General features: G+C 40.2%; 1 protein-coding gene across 1 annotated transcript; it reads left to right on the top strand.

Moving 5' to 3' along the window:
- The first annotated feature begins 4,322 nt into the window (after positions 1 to 4,322).
- On the top strand, positions 4,323 to 11,460 carry ifrd1 (interferon-related developmental regulator 1). The gene is made up of 12 exons (XM_031284866.2): positions 4,323 to 4,585; positions 6,364 to 6,468; positions 6,851 to 6,932; positions 7,300 to 7,424; positions 7,730 to 7,887; positions 8,067 to 8,117; positions 8,458 to 8,636; positions 8,788 to 8,896; positions 9,091 to 9,225; positions 9,415 to 9,543; positions 10,470 to 10,565; positions 10,756 to 11,460. Exons 1-12 carry the CDS (start codon positions 4,555 to 4,557, stop codon positions 10,840 to 10,842), a joined length of 1,287 nt encoding a protein of 428 aa, XP_031140726.1. The 5' UTR covers positions 4,323 to 4,554; the 3' UTR covers positions 10,843 to 11,460.
- The last annotated feature ends 8,739 nt before the right edge of the window (positions 11,461 to 20,199 follow it).

Below are 20,199 nucleotides of genomic sequence, written 5' to 3'. Positions count from 1 at the left end.
CGTCTGTCTGAATCTAGCAATGTTATAGCAGGATACTAATTTTAATCATTAAAACCACTTGATAGCTTGTTTATGGTGAAATGCAATGAAGCAAAACCTTTTTCCATACCTGTACCAACTAACACACAACTCCCTGATTTTGCTATATTGCCCAAACTCAACTGTTAACACTCAGCAATGAGTAATTGTACACTAGATCCCTTTAAAAAATCAAGTAATTTATCTTATAATATAATAATATAAATTATTTAGCACAAATATACCATATTGTGTGGAACGCTCCCCATTTGACCTCACACTATGTGTTACTGTGTCCACTTAAAACACCCCAGCTTCACACACAATGACTTATTTAAGCTTGATGCTGCAAGCAGAGCAGCAGTGCTGTCCATGCACTGTGCCCTAAGCTCTTCTAGAAATGAGTGCAGTACAGTCTTGCGGTAGGCCATCTTGAGAATAAAAAGTGCTTGTGAAGCACAAAGAACAACCTTCTCATATAGTATTGCTATATTGTTTATGTATTTGATGTTAGAGTTGGTTTGTCTGCAGAGGAGAGGAGATTGTTGTGCAAACCCTTTCACCTTTGCAATTACTGAGCACTTGTTCTCAAGTTTATGAAACTTTGGGCTGTTTTATGGAACGCAAAATCTTCCAAACTGTATTTTACCCCATAATGAAGGATTTTGTGGGGGACTAACTAAGGAGCTGTCTGTGCTTTATTTAGATTTCAACTGCTCCATCCTGCTGCCATTGGCCACTGCCTGCTGAAGTGATTAAGCAGATACTATTCGCTCTTTCTATGTGTATTTTTATACATGGTAATATGTTGTTCTTGTTGAACATTCATGTTTGTCTGATGTTACTGTCTTGGCAGGATGTCCGAGGAAAATCTACTTTTGCATTTGTTGAAGTGAAGACAGAAAAAAAATTGCTGAATGTGTTTTTGAGTCCATCCCCGTCTTGGATCAATGCACTTGCTTCTCCAAAGAACATCTAAACTGAATATACGATACGAAAATCAGCTTTATTAATTACCTAGATTTAAAAAGGCAACAACTGACCATCACGATCAGGGTGTAGGTGCTCACAGTGTTCACTGAACACTGTTCAGGCAGCTCTGGAAACCTCCCAATAGTCGAATGCGAGGTGCATTAAAAGTGAAGGTCAGCTTTGATTTCTGCAAGCCTATATTCTGATGTTTGTCAGGTCTGAGCTGGCAAGAACACTGTTGACAGTTGGGCAGTGGGAACGGCAGCATGGAAATTGCATCTGTGAAATTTTCCACTTGTGTAACAAAGAATGAACTATTTCTGTTCTGTCAAGCAAAAATGCAGAGTGACGGAAATAAGAAAAGCCAGAAAAGATAATTAACGTTTATCAAATCTCATCTCTTTTTTTTTAGGCTAAGATTTGATAAACGTTCATTAGGATATTAGGCAGCAGGACAATTTAGTGGAAACTGTGGTTGTCAGCTGCTGTCCTGTGTTTGACCTTTACACTGTAGAGAGATGGAACTACAAACACAAGATTTTTATTTTAAAGATTATTTTTTGGGGCTTTTTCCCTTTATTACAAGTGACAGTGGATAGACATGAAAGTGGGAGAGAGATGGGGGATGACACGCAGCAAAGGGCAGCAGGTCAGACTCAAACCTGTGCCACTGCAGGACTCAGCCAACATGGGGCGAACGCTCTTACTGGGTGAGCTAGAGTCCGCCCCTACAAACACAAGATTTAATTAGATGTATAAGTTCGCTTTAGTTATGTGTGTGAAATTTAAATTTACATATATACCTATAGGGGGTGGAAAGAATAATGGCTCCACCAATACAGTATCTCATGAACAATTTCCAAAACAATGCCAAAAAGACTCAAATCCAGGAAACTCCAACACGACTGCTGGAGTACAGATATTGGACATGTGTCTGCCTTTTACTGTCTAAGAAGCTTATGTGTCACTGATACACATTGTCCCACATAGTTGAGGAAATGTACCATTTCCCATCTGGCTGAATTACAATGCGCCAGTAATTATTATCAATGGCACTAACTGGCCTTATTTTCAGTGGCACACTAAAGAGGGTTGGCAAAGATGTAAAATGAACAATTATGTATATTTTCTCCAGTCAGTCATACAAATAGGATTGTATTCTAATATGAGCAGGCTCTTCAAAACTGAAGTGTAATAAATCAAGCTTCCTACAGAACAAGACACAAGTGACTCTGCAAGTTGGTGAAACTACTTTGGAGCTCAGGAATGATTCTGATTGGCAGAAATAGCATTTCAACTTTAGACTAAGGGAATCCAATTGAACATTAACATTATCTGTAAACGCTATAACTCAGTCCTAGAGCTCATTCCTGAGATCTCATGTTTACTGCAATTGCCACTAACTGCAGTAGGTGTGTGAAACTGTTGTCTACTAGCTGGAATTGATTCTCTTTCGGAACATTAATCTGGGAAATATTCACACTCCTTGTTCTTCTGTAAATAATGCAACAAGACTAAAGCAGTGTTGGGTTTGTGAAAAACTATATTTTATATTACTTTTCTCTGAAATAAACCAATATGAATTACTCAGTTTCACACTATTGTACTTATGAACACATGTTAATGGTTGCATTTACCTTTATTCACAGCCCGCCAAAATAAGAAAACTTCAAGCAGACTTTGACTTTGTAGCATTTATGGACAGTTCCTATCAATTGCTCTCCTCCGGAAGGAAAGAGCCCAAATCCATCTTCGGGGCCGTGAGTATGAGCACTGAAGTGTTTTCACATTGGATTGCATTATATTGGACACTGTGTACATCCCCTATATACTGCTATTTTATCAAATTTGTGTAACTGCTTAAGTACAGATTTCGTTGCCAAAAACAGAAAACTTGGCAAAGGCACACAGGAACCGTGTCCACAAGCTGACCCCAGCAAAAACTTAAAAAAATGTATTTAAATATTTACATATACATATACATATTTTAGAAACAACACTATTAGGAAATTGACTAAAAATGGGCTTTAAGTGCACCTCCAACTGTCTAAGAATTTCACCAAAATAATATTTGTTATTATTTTTGTTATTTTGTCTAATTTAGCATGACTATAGTGTACATATTCTGCATGGCAAATTAATGTTTCGGAGAAAACAATGCATGATGTGGATTAATAATGCAAATAATACAATGCATTATTATTATTATTAATCCACATTATGTATTGTTTCTCAGATGACTGTCATCACAGTAGGTTGTATTCATAGTTTCTAAAGCATTATATAATAACATAACTGCAGCAGAGCCCTATCTGTTGCATTACAGTCCTCTAATCACAGCATCAATTGTATCACAGATGCATAAAATGACAGCATCAACTGCATCACAGATCACTGTCATCAGTGTCAATTGACTGACAGAGGTCAATAATTACAATCACAGCATCATGGCAGAGAGCCCTGTAATGCCATATACTCCATAAAGATGCAAATTGCATTACATATAGTTAGAAGATGTACTCAGAGCCTTTGCTTAAGTAAAAGTTGCAATACCAAAGTATAAATAGTATGGTTTGTAAATGTACTGCATTTTTACATAGGTAGAAGTACAATTGTATCAGTGTTATTAGCTAAATGCAGAATGGTCTTTTTCAGAGATGTTATATAATTATAAGCCTACAATATTTACATAAGTATTGATGTTGATGTAATGATGTTTTAATCTAATGTGTAAGCAGCATTTTAATGTAGCTGATACATTTGGAGCTTATCTTTAAAACTAGGCCTACTGCTTTTTTTGTATAATCTATAACAATGCATCATATTTTATCTGAGTCTGCAAAGTTACATATCTCTCACATAGTAGTGGAGTATTATCTACAATAGCCAATTTGCCTCAGAAATGCAGTGAAGTAGAAAGTAACACTATACAGAACTGGAGTTAATGTATTCTGTTACTAAGTTTCCACCACTGATCACACAGGCATTCGCTGTTTATATTTCACCATACATTCCTGTCATCAGTGTATTAAGATTTACATCCCAACCACTGTCTGTTTTAAATACAATGCTACAATTTGTGTTTTTTGCAGCTGTTTTTTGTCAATTGTTCTTTTGTTGCTTTATCAGAAGTTTAATTTTTCCTTTGATTTATACTACGTCTCAAATTGTAATTGTAATAATGTAATGACCATTAAAAAAAAACCATAGACTGTTTACCAAAAATAACAATTTCGGCTTTTTTTTGTGCCCACGTTTTTGTCCACTGCATCACGCGCAAACACACGCGACGCTTGTTCCTATTCCCGGATTGGTCGGCGGTGCCGGGAAACATTCTCCTGACATGTCAGCTGGTATAAATACTCGGAGCAGCCTTCTTTTTACGCAGCCCTGTTTTATGAGGGAAAATGTATCGTCTCGGTCAACAGTGTATCCCCCAGATCGCCTTCAATTCCTTTTTATCCGCTGTGCCACGGGAATATTTTCATTTTACGAGACAATATAATAAAAGCTGGTCGTGTATTGGCTGATTTTGGATCAAATTATACATTTATCTGCACGAAAATGCCGAGGACCAAGAAAAAGAATGGCAGGGGTAAGTAAGCGACCCAGCCGCATTGCTCTGGCCTTGCTTATTTGGCTTCTCTATGCTGACGGTAGTTGTAGTTCTTTTCGTGTTGTCAGTCCATTGAGTGGAGTTGGACGTGTTTATAGTAAGGACTACACACGTCAGAGTTCGGGCCTATGTGAAAACACAAAGCTAACTAGCCGTGGTCACACAAAGCATTAGCTAGCTACTTTTACAAAAACGTTCCACCATACGACAATATGCGTTTCCTTCATATTTATTGACACACTCGTTTAATGGTCACAAACTAATTTATACTTCACGAGAGCCCTCAATTAACTTAAACGTTACAAGCTAACGTCAGCTAGCTAGCTAACTAACGTTACTGTCAACTCCCCACTAGCAAGATGCAGCTTTGGTTGCTAGGTCAAGTTAATTTAAATAAACATAATGTTACTGCTGTGACAACTTGACTCGGTAGAAGAATACATTAACCATAGAAATAAAAATCCATTTTATTTCTATGAAATGAACATTGTTGTAGGTCTGCAAACCAAAAACATGACGTTATTGCTAGCCAGCTTGAACTCTGTAAAGTGAGATCGTTTTGTGTTAAGATTGACTTTAATTAATCTTTAGCCGAGTGTGTGGCTAACGTTACTAGTATTAATTCCGACTAACGTTGGCTGACTACACAACCATGTATGGCAGATAACCGTTTTGTATATTGGTTAGTAATAGATTATTATTGTCTAGCGACAGAAGGTGGACATTTTGGACTCCAGAGAGCGGGGTGGAATAGAGGCGGCGCCCGCTTCTCAGAAATCAGCTGTCGTGGGGGCAGAGCAGAGGCCACGTCAACACAGAAATGTCCTCGTTAGGTGGATAAAGTGGCCTTTCAAAATCAGCTGACAGTGCTGCCTATAGCATGTATCATGGCTTGACATATTCCTTCTTGATTATGACTACTAAGACGTGTTTTCAATGATAAGCTTTACAGAGGTAAATCCATGGCCAAATATGCCTGTTGAGTCTGGTTGCGGTTCACAAACATTGAGGAAGCAATTTTCCTACATAGTATGTTTTAATAATAAGGCTAATACAACCAAATCATTTTAGTTTTAAAAAAATGAACACACTGATGATTTTTACACCCCTTTTTTTTTTTTTTTTTAGCTGTGATTTTTCACAACTCTCCCACACTCGTCTTGTTATCAGGAGGACCTACATATTCTGCATAGAGTAGACTCTGGCAACCATTTAAGTATTGTGTTTTAAGGTGCCTGTTGTCTGCGGTTTTTTCTCTCCAATTAACAGTATTCGGAATGTTGCCCTTTGGACTGATAATCGCTGGATTAAAAACTTGCTTCCTCCTTGCCCTCCATGACACATAGTTGCTTGCTCTACAGTTTTTGGACTATACCAAAACTGAATGCTTCTATTCTGAACAGTAGTTTAGCAGCTGAAATCGATCACTGTGGCAGATTGTCAGAGCTTCTGTCATGTCGTCACAGAAGTTCACTTGTGTTGACCCATGTCCCTCAAACCTGAACATAATGTTGTTTAAACAGTCAACACAAGTGTGGGTTGCCCTTGACCCTGCCAACATGTTGCATCGTCATATAATATAGAAAGTACAGCAGGATAAGGCGTGCAAAGGACAGATTAGATAACTGCAGTATTTGCTACAGTACCTGTGTGCAGCTGGGCTTACATAACTGGCTAAACCAGACCTGCTGTACTGTACTAATGCATTTGATTAGGCTAAATAGCAATTTCTGTGCTTATATCTGTCTATTTCTCAGGTGGGCAGCATGGAAATGTGCAGCCTTTCAGTGATGAGGATGCTTCTATTGAGACCCTCAGTCATTGCAGCAGCTTCAGTGACACTGCCAGTGTCGCAGATGAAGGTAGGTTTGTGTGTACATCTGGGTATGCAATTATGGGTTTTATATGTGTTTCAGTCTTCGTTTCAACTTAAGTATGTATGCTGGCTTTGCTGTCATTGGGTGTTTGGCACGGGCCAGTGTTTGCAGTTAGTGTGCACTTATCATAAGTCATGTACTAGATGCCTAGCTTATCTCTTGCTTTAAATTTTGCCATAAAGTTTCTTATTGGGCAAACGTATGAGTAAAACTGACAGTTTTTTGTTTTATTTGAAATCAAGGACCCCCTAAAAGTTACAGAACCCTACCATGAAAAGTGCAGTTCATCCTATGTTTTGTGTCCAGTAACTCGTATCGATACTGTGAAACATATCAGGCATGTTTCTACATCTTGTGGTGTTGCCAGGTGGAGAGGCCAGTGAGGACACAGCCCAGGAGGATTTCCAGTACAAGCTGAAGGGGTTCATAGACAGCACGGTTGATAAGAGGTAAGCAGCGTACATACACATGTTATCTGATCGTCGCATGCAGACGGTAACATGTCTGTGCAAAGTTTCACTTTAACATGAGATGCATGAACATATTGGCTCACAAAACAATATGTATAGAAACTTTTTAATTTGAAATTGATCTAATTGCTTAGTGTTGTTCAATCATTTAACTCATAGGGCCCTAGTCCATGCTATTGGCCAAAGCAGTGGGTGTTTAGCACATGCTCCTTGCATTGGCTAACTTTTTTTTTTTCCATGAAGAATTTCACTGTCATGCATCACTCTTCAGCCAGGCCAATATTAAAGGAGAGAGATAATGATTTGTATAATGGCAAAATGAATGTTTGTGTACCTGTTTCCTCAGTGCTAAGACCAGACAAGGAGCACTGGATGGGCTTAAGACGGCAATGGCCACACGGATCCTGTGTGAGTTCATCTCAGAGAGAAGGATGACTATCACAGACAGCATTGAACGCTGCCTCAAGAAAGGTACCAGAAAAGATAATAAAATGTGTTTTCAAAAGTCTGGTCCTGTTTTCTGATGGTGCAACACACACACACACACACACACACACACACACACACACACACACACACACACACACACACACACACACACACACACACACACACAGAGAGAGAGAGTAGTGAAATGCTGTGTTTAACTTAAAAATGTAATAGTTGTACATGTAAGTTAATTTAATAAGATCTGTTATTATATATTATAAATCCAATCATGACAAATGTCCCCTGAATTTGAGGAACACGTTAATGCCCACCCCTCTCACTGTCAGGCAAAGGCGAGGAGCAGCGGGCAGCAGCTTCTTTAGCCTGCCTGCTGTGTATCCAGCTGGGCTCTGGCATCGAGAGCGAGGAGGTGTTCAAGACGCTGAAACCCATCTTCAAAAACATCCTGGCAGATGGATCAGCCAACCTACAAGCCAGACAGGCTGTGAGTGCCTAATATTGTCGGTGGCAGAGCAATATATTTTTATGACATTGGAATAATGCACTGTTGACAGGTTGAGGAACAGCAGCCACACTGTAGCTGCTACTATGTGATTTTGGTCGGAAATCATAGTGTATACACTGGAGTGAAGTCGACTGAACAAATCTCTGCTTCTGTAATAGGTTGCGACAAGTCTGGGCCTCTGTACTTTAGTGGCAGAAGATGACATTTTGGTAAGTTCTTGATCACCTTTGGTGTCTTTCTGTGGCTTGACAACTCTGGGCTTGAGGGCAAGCTGCCATTATGTTTCCTCTACAACTTTTTGTCAGTTGTTAATTTGTACTCTATTATCGGCTTTGACATTGTGCCTCATTCAGTCTTAACATTCGTGATGTCAACAGTACTGGAGGCTGATATTGTACATGCCTCACATAATTAGTTAAGTCATTCACGTTATTTGTAATGACTGATGTACTGTATATTTTTCTGAAGTGTTTTTGAACACTTCCAGCATTTTAATTCTTGCATTGCAAACCCCAGTCTTCATATGATCCCTGCTGTTTCCTGTTCTAGGACGTGCATTCTACCATGGAGTGCTTTGAGAATCTGTTCACCCGGTCCTATACGAGGAAGGATGGTACCTGTCCTTTGATCAATCCCCAGACAAGCCAGCTCCACACCAACGCCCTGCTGTCCTGGGCACTGCTACTCACCATCTGCACTGCCAGCCAGCTCAAAGACATCATGTGCAAGTAAGCAACTCTTGTCCACCTTTTACCTAAAGTTAAGTTTTCCTTAACCACACAGAATTTTATTTTACTGCCACCCAGATAAGTACGAAAACAATTTAAGAATTTTAATATTTTTAAAAATATTTTTCAATGCACGTGTTTTGTTGTGCAGACACCTGCCTAAACTACCAAGATTGCTCGAAAGTGAGGATGTCAACATGAGAATTGCTGCAGGAGAGACCATCGCCCTGCTCTTTGAGTTGGCCAGAGACATGGACTCTGTAAGTTCATTGTCATTCCTGTAGTGCAGTGTATTGGGACTAAAATTGACACTAAATTACTGATGTTGGATACAAAAGAGACCTGTATTATGTTTATTTTGCTCAAAATTGCATGATAACCTGACTATTTCTATCTCTCTTTTTTTACTTTTTCATTGGTCATGAATGCAGCATTTCTTTCTGTGTCCTTTCAGGAGTTTGAGTTTGATGACTGGGATGAACTGTGTGACAAACTGAACGCGTTGGCCACAGACTGTAACAAGCACAGAGCCAAGACCGACAAGAGGAAGCAGCGGTCGGTGTTCAGAGACGTACTCAAGGCTGTTGAGGTGGGTGTTCAGTGTCAGTTGACAGCACCTTGATTTGCTAGGTTTTAATTGACTTTTTAGATGCTTCCTCCTCATCCTGCGTCACATAAAGTGACAGGCTATAGGTGGATTGTGGCTGTCAATTTAAGAATCTGTTTCTGGCAATGGGTTAGTTTTTCTCACCTCATATCTTCATCTATATTCTTCCAGGAGGCTGACTTCCAGTCAGAGACCATTCGCTTTGGGACAGAGCGTATGACCATTGACAGCTGGGTCAGAAAGAGGACATATGATGCCTTCAGAGAGTTTGTGGGGTCTGGGATGAACTACCACCTACAGGTATGTTCGTTAAATGTGTTGGACAATGGCGTAAATATTTGATTCAATGACAACTCAAAATTAAAATGCATGCAAGTCGACAATTAATTTAATTGCATTGCAGAATCATGAGGTTGGTTTGGGTGATGTGTAGTCTATATCCACAACTTTCGCTTCTGGGATTGCTCCGGTGCTGCCGGAAATTCCGCCGGATGCACCTCTTAACGGCCGGATGTCCATTACCTTCCGCTTTCTTTATGTTGGAGTTTTAAACTGGTAGCTTTTATAAGGACTATGGATTTACCCTGCAGAGATCTGAGGAGCAGTTAACCAGACAGCTAGCTAGACTGTGTCCAATCTGAGTTTTCTCTCGCACGACTAAAACAACTTTTGAACGTACACGTTCCATCAAAACAAGTTCTTTCCCGAGGCTCCGTGCGGAGCTTAGCGCTGCCCATGACGATTGTGATTGGTTTAAAGAAATGCCAATACTGTAAACCAGAGCATGTTTTTCTCCCATCCCGGAATGCTCTGTGGACTAGCCAGACCCTCCGCCACAGCGCTGTAGAGGAAGGTCTGGCAATGCGAGACTAGGTGATGTGTAACAGGAGCGCTTTTCTCCTGCACTGAAATAGCACTAAAAGACCGTGAAGATCAGTAGGCCTGCCTGATGCAGGAAGACAACACTTGCAGCTTAATTTAGGATAATGTTGCGTATTGTAAAAGCCATTACAAGTAGCTAGCTGGAAAGTAGTCAGTACTCTGGCTGGCAGCAAATGCTTGTTTACAAGTGCAACATTTCACAAGTGAGACAATGGAACATATTTCAGAACACCTAACACTGTAAACGGTATCTAAAATGATCTAGCTACTGTCGTTTACATTTTGTATTATGCTTGTAATGGTTCGTAGAATAGTTTCTAATGATTTTTCTTCTCCTAATCAAGGCAAATGAATTCATCAGAGACGTTTTTGAACTGGGACCACCTATGCTGGTTGATTCAGCAACAATGAAGGCCATGAAAATCTCTCGCTTTGAAAGGGTATGTACACATGGTAGTTTTCTTTTTTTTTTTTTGTAATAATCCTTGTGTCAAAAGGCACTTAAAACTCTAGCATCTTACTTTTTGAAAGCTTGATGTTTGGTGTGTTTGCCACATCAAATACTGCATATAATTGTAGCTTCTTTTTTTTTTTTTTTCTATGTTTGCATTAACAACCCCAATTTTCCAGCATCTCCACAACTCTGCTGCATTCAAGGCTCGGACCAAGGCCAGAAGCAAGTTCAGGGACAAGAGAGTGGACGTGGGAGAATTTTAACTCTTTTTATCTTTTTGTTTTTCACTCTAATACCCTATTCATCAGGCTTCCCTGCTTTTTAGATGAATTGTCACGACTTTGTGTCCCTGTGATCCTCACTCGAAATCTATCTTTTGAATATCAAACCCTGACCCTCTGTAGACTTGAAAGGTGGCTTTATCACAGATGCTCTGTAGTGGACAAAACATTCTTTTTATAGCCTCCATTCAAGTCTACAGGAGGTGAGTGTTTGTTTGATAATCAAACAATAGGTTTGGAGTATAACTTTAATGTATCCACACTTAGACGGTGGTGTTGTACATAGTGTATATTTGTCTGCTCCTCATGTTAATATTCATTAGGTGGCTTTTTTTTTTTTTTTTTTTGTGTGTGAACATAAATTATATAATTTTGCCAGCATTTGTCTTGTAGGTCTAGTTAGTTCACAGCAATGTCAAGACATGTTGTGAATGATCTAACACTTTGTTGAATTTGTATTTAAGTTGCACTACCTTGTAATCTTAGCAGGTTATTTATGTAGAACTTTGAATATTCTGCTGTCTTTTTAGTATTGGGTATGTAATCTAAAGGGTAAGGATGGTGAAATAAACACAAAAGCTGTAAGAAATGGATCCCTAATCTTTGCTCATGTTTATTATACAAGATAAACTGGCACAATGATGCTGACTGACCAAGATTAGTTGATGTTAAGATGCTCAAAGCATCATTCCCCATTGTTGAAAATAAAATCGGCAGTAGCTTCACTGGAAGAGGAGTTAGCAAGTGAGTTTTAAAAAAACCAGAAATCGCTACTTCTCTTTGAAATCTTGACAGATATATGAACATCATTTTAAACGAAGGGGCTGTACAAATCTTATTTATTGCTACTTCGACGTATCAAAGTGAAGGATCTTGCAGCCAAGGTGACGATGTCAGTGAAACTGACTGAGCAGTACACCCTGCCTGCACCTTCCTAGATATGCGGCTCTGTGATGGAACTTCTTGGGTTATTGATACAAGTGCAGGAAATAATGGAGGTCCAACATACATCGCGCACAGTATATTTACTCCTTGGGGTCCTACTTCTATAACGCAGTAAAAATAGTCCATAACGGCAGCGAGTATCATATGATAAAGGTTAATGTCACAGTGCTACAAATAGTCCCATCAATAATGTTGGCTGGTTTCCTAGGAGTTTGGAGCGCACACACACACACAAGCACCCTGCAATCAATGCACCCATTCAGCAGCCTCATACCTCCGAGAAACTATATTACCTTCAGGAGGAAGCGACAACATGGAGTTGATACATTTTTCATGGCCTGACTTTTGGCTTTCGCCCAGAGGATGGTCGTGTTTAAGTTCAGAGGAGTTTCATGTGTCATCAGCCTTTTGAAAACCCCTTGTTCTTCGTATTTAAGTCAGTATATCTGATGGTGCATCTGCACAAAGACTGGCATTAAGTGTGATTTATGCTTCTGCGTTAAATCTATGCCGTGGCTACGTACGCACATACGAGGAGGCACGGCCCCTACGCCGTAGCCTGACGTGCACCTCTCGAAAAATGTAACTACATGTTGCGGCGACGCATGCCGCTCGGCTGTGGCTTGGTAGCATTGCATTTCCCCCCACTCATTTCCTGGTTCTCCTTCTCCATAAACAACATGAATTCAAGGAGAGGGTTATTTTTTCCTGCTACAGATTTCCGACCGTGGTCAGAAAGCACAGGGGAGACACTTTGTTTCTCACACTATGACTCTGCGCTTTGAAGCTAATCGCTGTCACTCGCCGTACTACACACTCCCCATGCGCACATGTGTAGCGGCCCGGCTATCGACGCACACACCAACGCACAAGTATAAACTTCAGGCCACTTACATACATAGGCTACGGCGAAAGCTCTACGTGGATCCTCCGCAGAACCATAAATCACACTTTAATTAACTGATATTACTTGTGTTTAAAGCTTTAAACTCCCTTCCTGAGCATTTAATTGCTTTTAAATACACTCATTGTTATATAAATGTATAACGTCTCTTTATTTTATCACTTCGAAAAAATTTTATAAAAAAAATTCTGTTAAACTTTTTTAACTCTTCTCTTTTTTTAAAAAACCCTTTGTTCTTTCACATATGTGCTCATTCATGTGTAATTACTTCCACCAACTAATCAAAGTATTCTCATAAGCGTAGAATCTGACATTCAGAATCATTCAGAATACATAGGAGTGACTCGCTTGAAGGACGGCAGCCATATAGCGCCTCCATCTTTAAAATGCATTAGCCAAAGAGGGACACACCTTCGTCTTTCGCCCTCTTACACCTATTGGCACCGTGACAAATGCCAGGGGGAGATTACTTGCCAGGGAAGGGAAAAAGGGAATTAAAATGACAACGCGACAGGCAAAGTAACAAGACCAAAGTTAATATTGGAGTGGCTACAACAGCTGCGTGTAAACGATGGAGAGAGCTAATTTCGGGTTCGGCCACCGTAGGAGGAAGGGCTAGAAAGTAATATTCAGTTGGTTGTCATATACAATTTCACCGCTAGATGGGAGAAATTCTTACACAATGTAGCTTTAAATGATTTGGGAGGATGAATGTTAAGCATAGCAGAACTGTAACTGTTTTAGGATTTGGGCTTTAAAAGAGTCACTTTTAAAAGTATGCTTTGCTTTAATCCTCTTTGGTAGGAGAGAAAAAGATGTACAGTACAAGTTCTCAACAACTTAAGTGCTAGATATTGACCTGGTGGTGAATTTACATCATGCCATGACTTACATTTCTAAATTAGCATGGTCTATTTTTGGCGGTGGTTACCTTGGTAATCTAGGCTGCTTCTTTGTTAAACCTGGCGCCTACATAACCCACAAAACTAGATGATAGATAAAAGTCGAAAGTCCCCGTAGAGCTGAGGGTAACTTATAATTCTCTGTGTTCATCACTACTATCAGCCCCTCTCACATACACAATCGTTTAATCCAAAACAGTTTCAGTGCTGATTTCTGGATTGGAAACAAATTTCTCTGTAGATAAATATCATTTGATTAGATCCTCTCTAACTTTGGTACAATCAGGCAGGTAGAAAGTAATGTGGGGAATGCTAATGGCCTGTTATTATTCATATTTCATCTCAGTCTGTTTGCAAAAACCCCCATCACTACGTAATTACGAGGAATAAATAAGGAGTAAGAGATGCGATAAGGTATCTTCAGTTTAATCAATAGCTAGTTCATTTGTGTGTCGTTATGCACTCAGTGCAGTTTACAAAAATGAATCCTCTCACTGCACCATCGATTTACTGGTTAAGCAATTCCTTCTGTGAGGTTTTGTTGTGTGCAAGATGAGAAAAAGCTGTGGAAAGGGCTGTATGCTTCAGGAGATGTGGGACAAAACAGAATATGTCACTGTGGTGGGTGAAGAAGCAAAGCAATGAGCTCAGAGGCAGTATTTAAAGAGAAGCAAATCGCTTCTCCTGTTCTACACCACAACTGATTGCTGCCACTGAGCAATCAGATCAGATTCAATCAGATTGTGATTGAAATGAGCATTTGGTTTCAGCCAATTGACCTTTCAAGGCGATTGATTTCTAACTGGGAGGCCTTATCTATCATTCAAGTTGATTGTTGTAATGTGGCATTGTGTTTGATTAGCTGCAATATGTAGACACTGCGAGCTGGTCGTTGCCATGGCTGGTTAGGCAATCCCATGTTAAGTTTTCAATCCATCGTGACACACACACACACACACACACACACACACACACACACACACACACACACACACCAGATGGATTCTTGTCAATAGCAAACCAGGTTAATGTATTTATTCCATTTGTGTGCTGCTGGCGTCTCAGCAGCTGTTGCTGTGTCACCAACCATAGATCAGCCTGTTTCTTGTGTGTCTCATGTGCCACCCTCATTTACTTCCCCCTCTCACCCTGCCTCCTCCTCTCTACAACATCTCCCTTTCCTGGCCCCAGTTGTTCCCTGGAGCAAGACATATACAGCAGCTATCACGATGACAAATGGATAGAGAGATTAGTGGCACTTTGTCACCAAATGAGTGTTGCATGTTCTCCATCCCTAACACGCCAAGAGGCTTGTTGTTGTGACTGATAAAATGGCTGCTGCCTCTGACGACTTCAATTATGCTGCATACGTATATCAAGAGAATTATTTATCCCGCTCTCTGTCACCTTGTGGAGCGTTGATGTGCCACATAGGGGCCGCAATACACTGACAAATCCTCAAAATGATTTTTGCTTCACTTTTGTTCATTTGTGTGACTAATTTTGTGTGCCTGACTTTTACTGCACATGAGATGATGTAACTCTTAAAGCATCTCTTGCTCCTCTGTTGGTCTCTGGGGAGAACTGTATCCTGTATCAGATCAGCTGTGGAATAATTAGGTAGCTGTGAAGAGGGAGAGGTAGCACACAAACATATACACACGCACGCACGCACGCACGCACGCACGCACAACAGGAACATGATAACCCTGGAGACAACCACTATATGTGTTTGTATTGACCATCTAAAGCACCTTTTGTGTTGTATATTGAGCTCTAACATCACCATAGAGGCAGAGGATGGATGGCTTTCCATTATTTAAGATATTGCACACATCACAAAGTCACCATGAGAATAAACTACTTGTTTGTTTAGTACTTATTTACATATCTGCACCAAAGTTAAGTGAAAGGAGTGTAAATAGAAAGTGAGAAATGCTAATGTGTCTACTTATGAAGTGAGATGTTGAGAAAATTCTCATTTCCATGAGAAATATATTAGTTATTTTTCCAAGTGCAGCATATTGAGCCATAAATCATTGGTCATAGTTTCTGTTTCTCAAGGCCAATGTCTAGGCTGCAATTCATGTTTAATGCATAGCAACTTATGTTCTATAGAGTCACACTCATGGCCTGGGGCCGGACCTCTTTTCAGTCGATCTGGTGAGGTCCCTTATCTTGACACTTACGTGAAAAAGCAGGAGAAGGAGGCACAAGGTTTTGTCTGTTGCCCACACTCCTGGTGCCCATAAGGAGGCTACTTTTCCGCACATCAAATTTTGGGGACCGATTCTAGTTATGGAACTTTAGTTAAAATGTTTTTCTTTCCAGCAACCTGGTGGGTCTCCAAAATATAAGTAACACACCCTCACACCTGTTGTGGTGGGGTTGTACATAATCTTGCATTGCCAGACCTTCCTCCACAGCGCTGGGGAAGAGGGTCTGGCCCTTCCACGCAACATTCCTGGATAGGAGAAAAACATGCTCTGGTTTATTGGCCTTTCTTTAAACCAATCACAATCATCTTGGGCGGCGCTAAGCGCCGGACGCAGCAACGGTGCCACTGCAAAATAGCTGCTGCAAAATAGCCTCAGGAAGGAACTTGTTTTGGTGGAACACATGTATGTTCAAAAGTTCTTTTAGTCGTGCAACAGAAAATTCAGATTATACAGATAGTCTAGCTAGCTGTCTGGATTTACCCTGCAGAGATCTGAGGAGCAGTTAACCATAGTCTTCATAAATCCACCGCAGTTTAAAATTCCAACACAAAGAAAGCGGAAGGTGAGGGAAATCCGTAAATGAAATATCGTTGATATAAACTTTTGGTAAATAATGCTTTTGTGATCTAGATGGCACCAAACCTGTCCTGGGTCAGTTTAACCTGGCTAAAACAACGAGTCCAAACATTAAATACCACACAAGGGTTGAATGAAATACTTTTTACTGTCTTTATGCAATACTGGTTTCAATTAACAGCTAATACATTTATCCAAGCACATACTGTATGTACTTATGCTGCCATCTGTGTTAACCACTTCTTCTATACAAAGGATAGCGTTCTGACATAAGGGTACTTTAATGCACATTGTCACTTAAGCTTCAATATTAGTTTACTACTTGACAAATGTCTCAGAGAGGATTAGAAATTGTATTTACTCTGTTCTGAGTGATTTGCTGCATACAAAATAGATATAATTACTACTCTCCCTCCTATAGGTCTCTCTTATGTGCAATTTCCAATCTACTTGAAAGCAGAACCTGCACTCAGCAGAAATTGGAGAAATAATGGCTTTATAAATTATTGACACAATACATAAAGAGAAAAGGCATACTTCCATTATTGTATACTGTTTAAAAACATAATGTGTTACATGATGTTTAGTGCATAATGTTTTTACTTTGTTAAAAACAGGTTGAGGAAATAGTTTTTAGCTGAAGTCATTAAAGTTTATTTATGTTTCAGCTTTTTCTAGAGCAAGAGAGAAATAAAAGCGCAGGCTATAAATCATCTCAGTGGTAAAGCCCTGGTGCAATTATGCACTATGTTAATCTTGCTCGCATTGCTGTTGACATCACTGAAATGTACACGATGTCAGAGTAATAATGATGTCAACGTGAGTGTAATTTTAAACTTCACCAGGTGGTGGCAGTTGTTCACCATTAAGCTGTCTGCTGTATCAACACTTGAATTGACAGTAATCACCTCTGCACTTGCAACTAAGCATAACTGATGAGACTGAGGATGGATTTTAAGGTTAAAACATAAAAGATTGTGTTGGATTATATAGACATGCACATTCTCAATTGATGTTTTGGCCACTTAATCATTTGCTACTTATAATGTAGGACTCATTTACGATCAAGTAAAAAAAGAAGTCATGTTTGTCCTTTGTGTGAGTCATTCAGACAACAGATCTGTTTTGAACTGGATGTAATGGATGACCCTCTGCAGTATCAATAAAAAAATCTGACTGGATTCCACACATCTAATTCATCTCTCAGCAAAACAGAGCAGGCTCTATATTATCGTGTGCAAAGCTGACACCATATGGAATGTGGTTGTAGACTTGAAATAGAGTCAAGCGGTACACATTTGTCGTGCTGGGCACAGATGCATTGTAGCCCCCACACTGTGACTCATAGCTACTGTACACTCACACAAGCACACTCACAAAACTACACATTGCACAAGTGCACGTGTGCAGACAAACACTCTCTCTCTCTCTCTCTCCCACTCTTTTTCTCTCTGTGATGTAGGCCAGTGACAAGCGCAGACCCCTATCAGGGCTGACAACTGTTTGCCGGATGATGCCACAGAGAGGAGGCAAGAGGCCATAGTTAAGGGGGCGACACCTGTCTCTGTGTCCAGCAGCATCAGTCGCACACATATAGAGATGAAGCAAATACAGACAAAAAGGCCTTTTTGACGGATACAAGTCTAGACTCCAACCTCCAAATTTGTTTTTTCCCCCAAAAAATTCCAAAACAAATAGAGTCAATGCACACTTGAGTGCATCTGAAGCCAAGTCGGCACATGTGGGAGGCCGAGGCTTTATCTCCTCTTTTAAAGCGTTGACTCACAGCCTGAATCGCAGGCAGTACTTGGTTGACAGGAGGGAAGAGATAGCAGGCTTTCCCTCCCTGTCAGCTCCCACTATCAGCTGCTTAGAGCCAAAATACAGCCCATGGAGCTCTAAAATAAATCTGCAACTGGAGTACATTTTGACCAACTTCTGGATTAGTAGGAGAGTACAGCACAATAGAGAATTAAGGGATGAGTGTGACATTTGGTATGTATACACTTATTTGCTTTCTTGCGAAGAAGATTGATACAGCTCTCATGTCTGTACACTAAATATAAAATTACAGCCAGAAGACAGTTAGCTTAGCTTTAAAGATGCTGGTAGGCATATTTTATAGGCAAACAATTTCTTTAAAAAGAACACAATAGGGGATGGCCAAAAGGTCTCTGAGTATGTCAAGAGTTGGTTTGGGCAAGTTAGGATAATTTTTATGACAGATTTTCAGATTTTGGGGCGTCCTGAACTGTCCAAGATTCTGAATGTGTAATTGCAATTTCCCCAGCCATTAATACACGTCATGTCTCATCTCTTTCTCACCCCTAATGTCTTGTCAGCTCTCTACTTTTTTAGATTTTGTTTGTATTATCTAAGGTGCATTTATGCCTAAATTATAATTAAAATGTAAATATGATCTGCAACTCAGGATGAAGGCTAATTTCAGGTGTATAACGGGTCAAACACATGACTTGTGAAATAGTGGAGATGATATAAACCATGCGTGCTGCCTCTGCTGCAGCCAGAGCTGTTTGTTTGATCCCTCAGCAGCTGTTTTCTCAAGTTTGAAATGGATTGGAGTATCTATGTTGATTTTTTGAATAACCACTGTGTTATGGCCTGCAGTACTAGTCTTGCAGCTATCTATCTACTTTAAACATGGTCTCTGTGCTTACGCTGTATCTTTCAACATATCGACTCAACAAAGCAGGTTTTCACGGTTAGGCCAACCAAAAGTGGAGTTAAATGATCCCACAGATACAGAAATGTCTGTCCTCGGATCAACAAGTGTCTTACATTGATCTGGGTCTCAGAAAACCAAAAGTTCCCATCAGCCTTATGCTGGATTTATATTAGTTTCACTTTTGCCAAAGGGGACTTTATCTGTACATCAGCTGTTCTACAATCAATTTCTGCCTGACCCAACTTGGGCGAATTTTCCGCTCGATCCTATTTATGCAGGCACACACCTGTGTGTGTGTGTGTGTGTAGGTCAGCATGTGTCTTGTATGTTTATATGAGATCGTAATAATGAATTCATGAGGTCATCAATTAATCTGTCACTCAAGGGATAAAAATGGCTCAGCCTTAGTCTTCAATGTACACAGTAGATCAGAAGAGACGTGGCAGTGCGTGTGTGACACAGCAGCTCGCACACGAGAACTGAATACAGAGGAGACGAGACAGATTTTATAGGAGCCGTTACGAGCTGCACACTCACTCTGGAGCAAGACTGCACAAAGACACACTTTTCACACACAGATGTAAAGACAACCCCCCCCCCATCCACACACACACACACACACACACACACACACACACACACACACACACACACATCACACTACTCTCTCGCTTTGACGTTGAGGTTGTTGCCAAGGCTCAGCATGAGCGAATTGATTGGTTGCCTCTGCTCATCACCGTAGAAACTCACCAGTTGGATTGGCCGGTTGTGTAAAGGGAGCTTTTCAAGATGTTTTCCCGACTCCTCCTATACCAACCACTGGATCTCTCATTTCTCTTATTATCGCCACACACTGCTCATCCAATTTAATTAGCTCGGTTTTACAGTGGTGCTTTTTCCCTTTTATTGCTTTTATCGTAGCAGGCAAAGTAGTGTCAAGTGAATCAAGGGGGGGAAATCATTTTCCGAGTACAGATGTATCTACATTATCATATGAATGATGATTCTAGTAAGAAATGATCACAGCAATATATTGATTCCCACTTGTCTTTGCCTGGATGAGGTGAAGAGCACATGCCTGAAGGGTGATATATGTATGGTAATATA

The sequence above is a fragment of the Sander lucioperca genome, chromosome 20 (assembly GCF_008315115.2).
Source record: "Sander lucioperca isolate FBNREF2018 chromosome 20, SLUC_FBN_1.2, whole genome shotgun sequence".
NCBI classification, from domain to species: domain Eukaryota; kingdom Metazoa; phylum Chordata; class Actinopteri; order Perciformes; family Percidae; genus Sander; species Sander lucioperca.
This window is presented reverse-complemented; position numbering and strand designations above follow the sequence as displayed.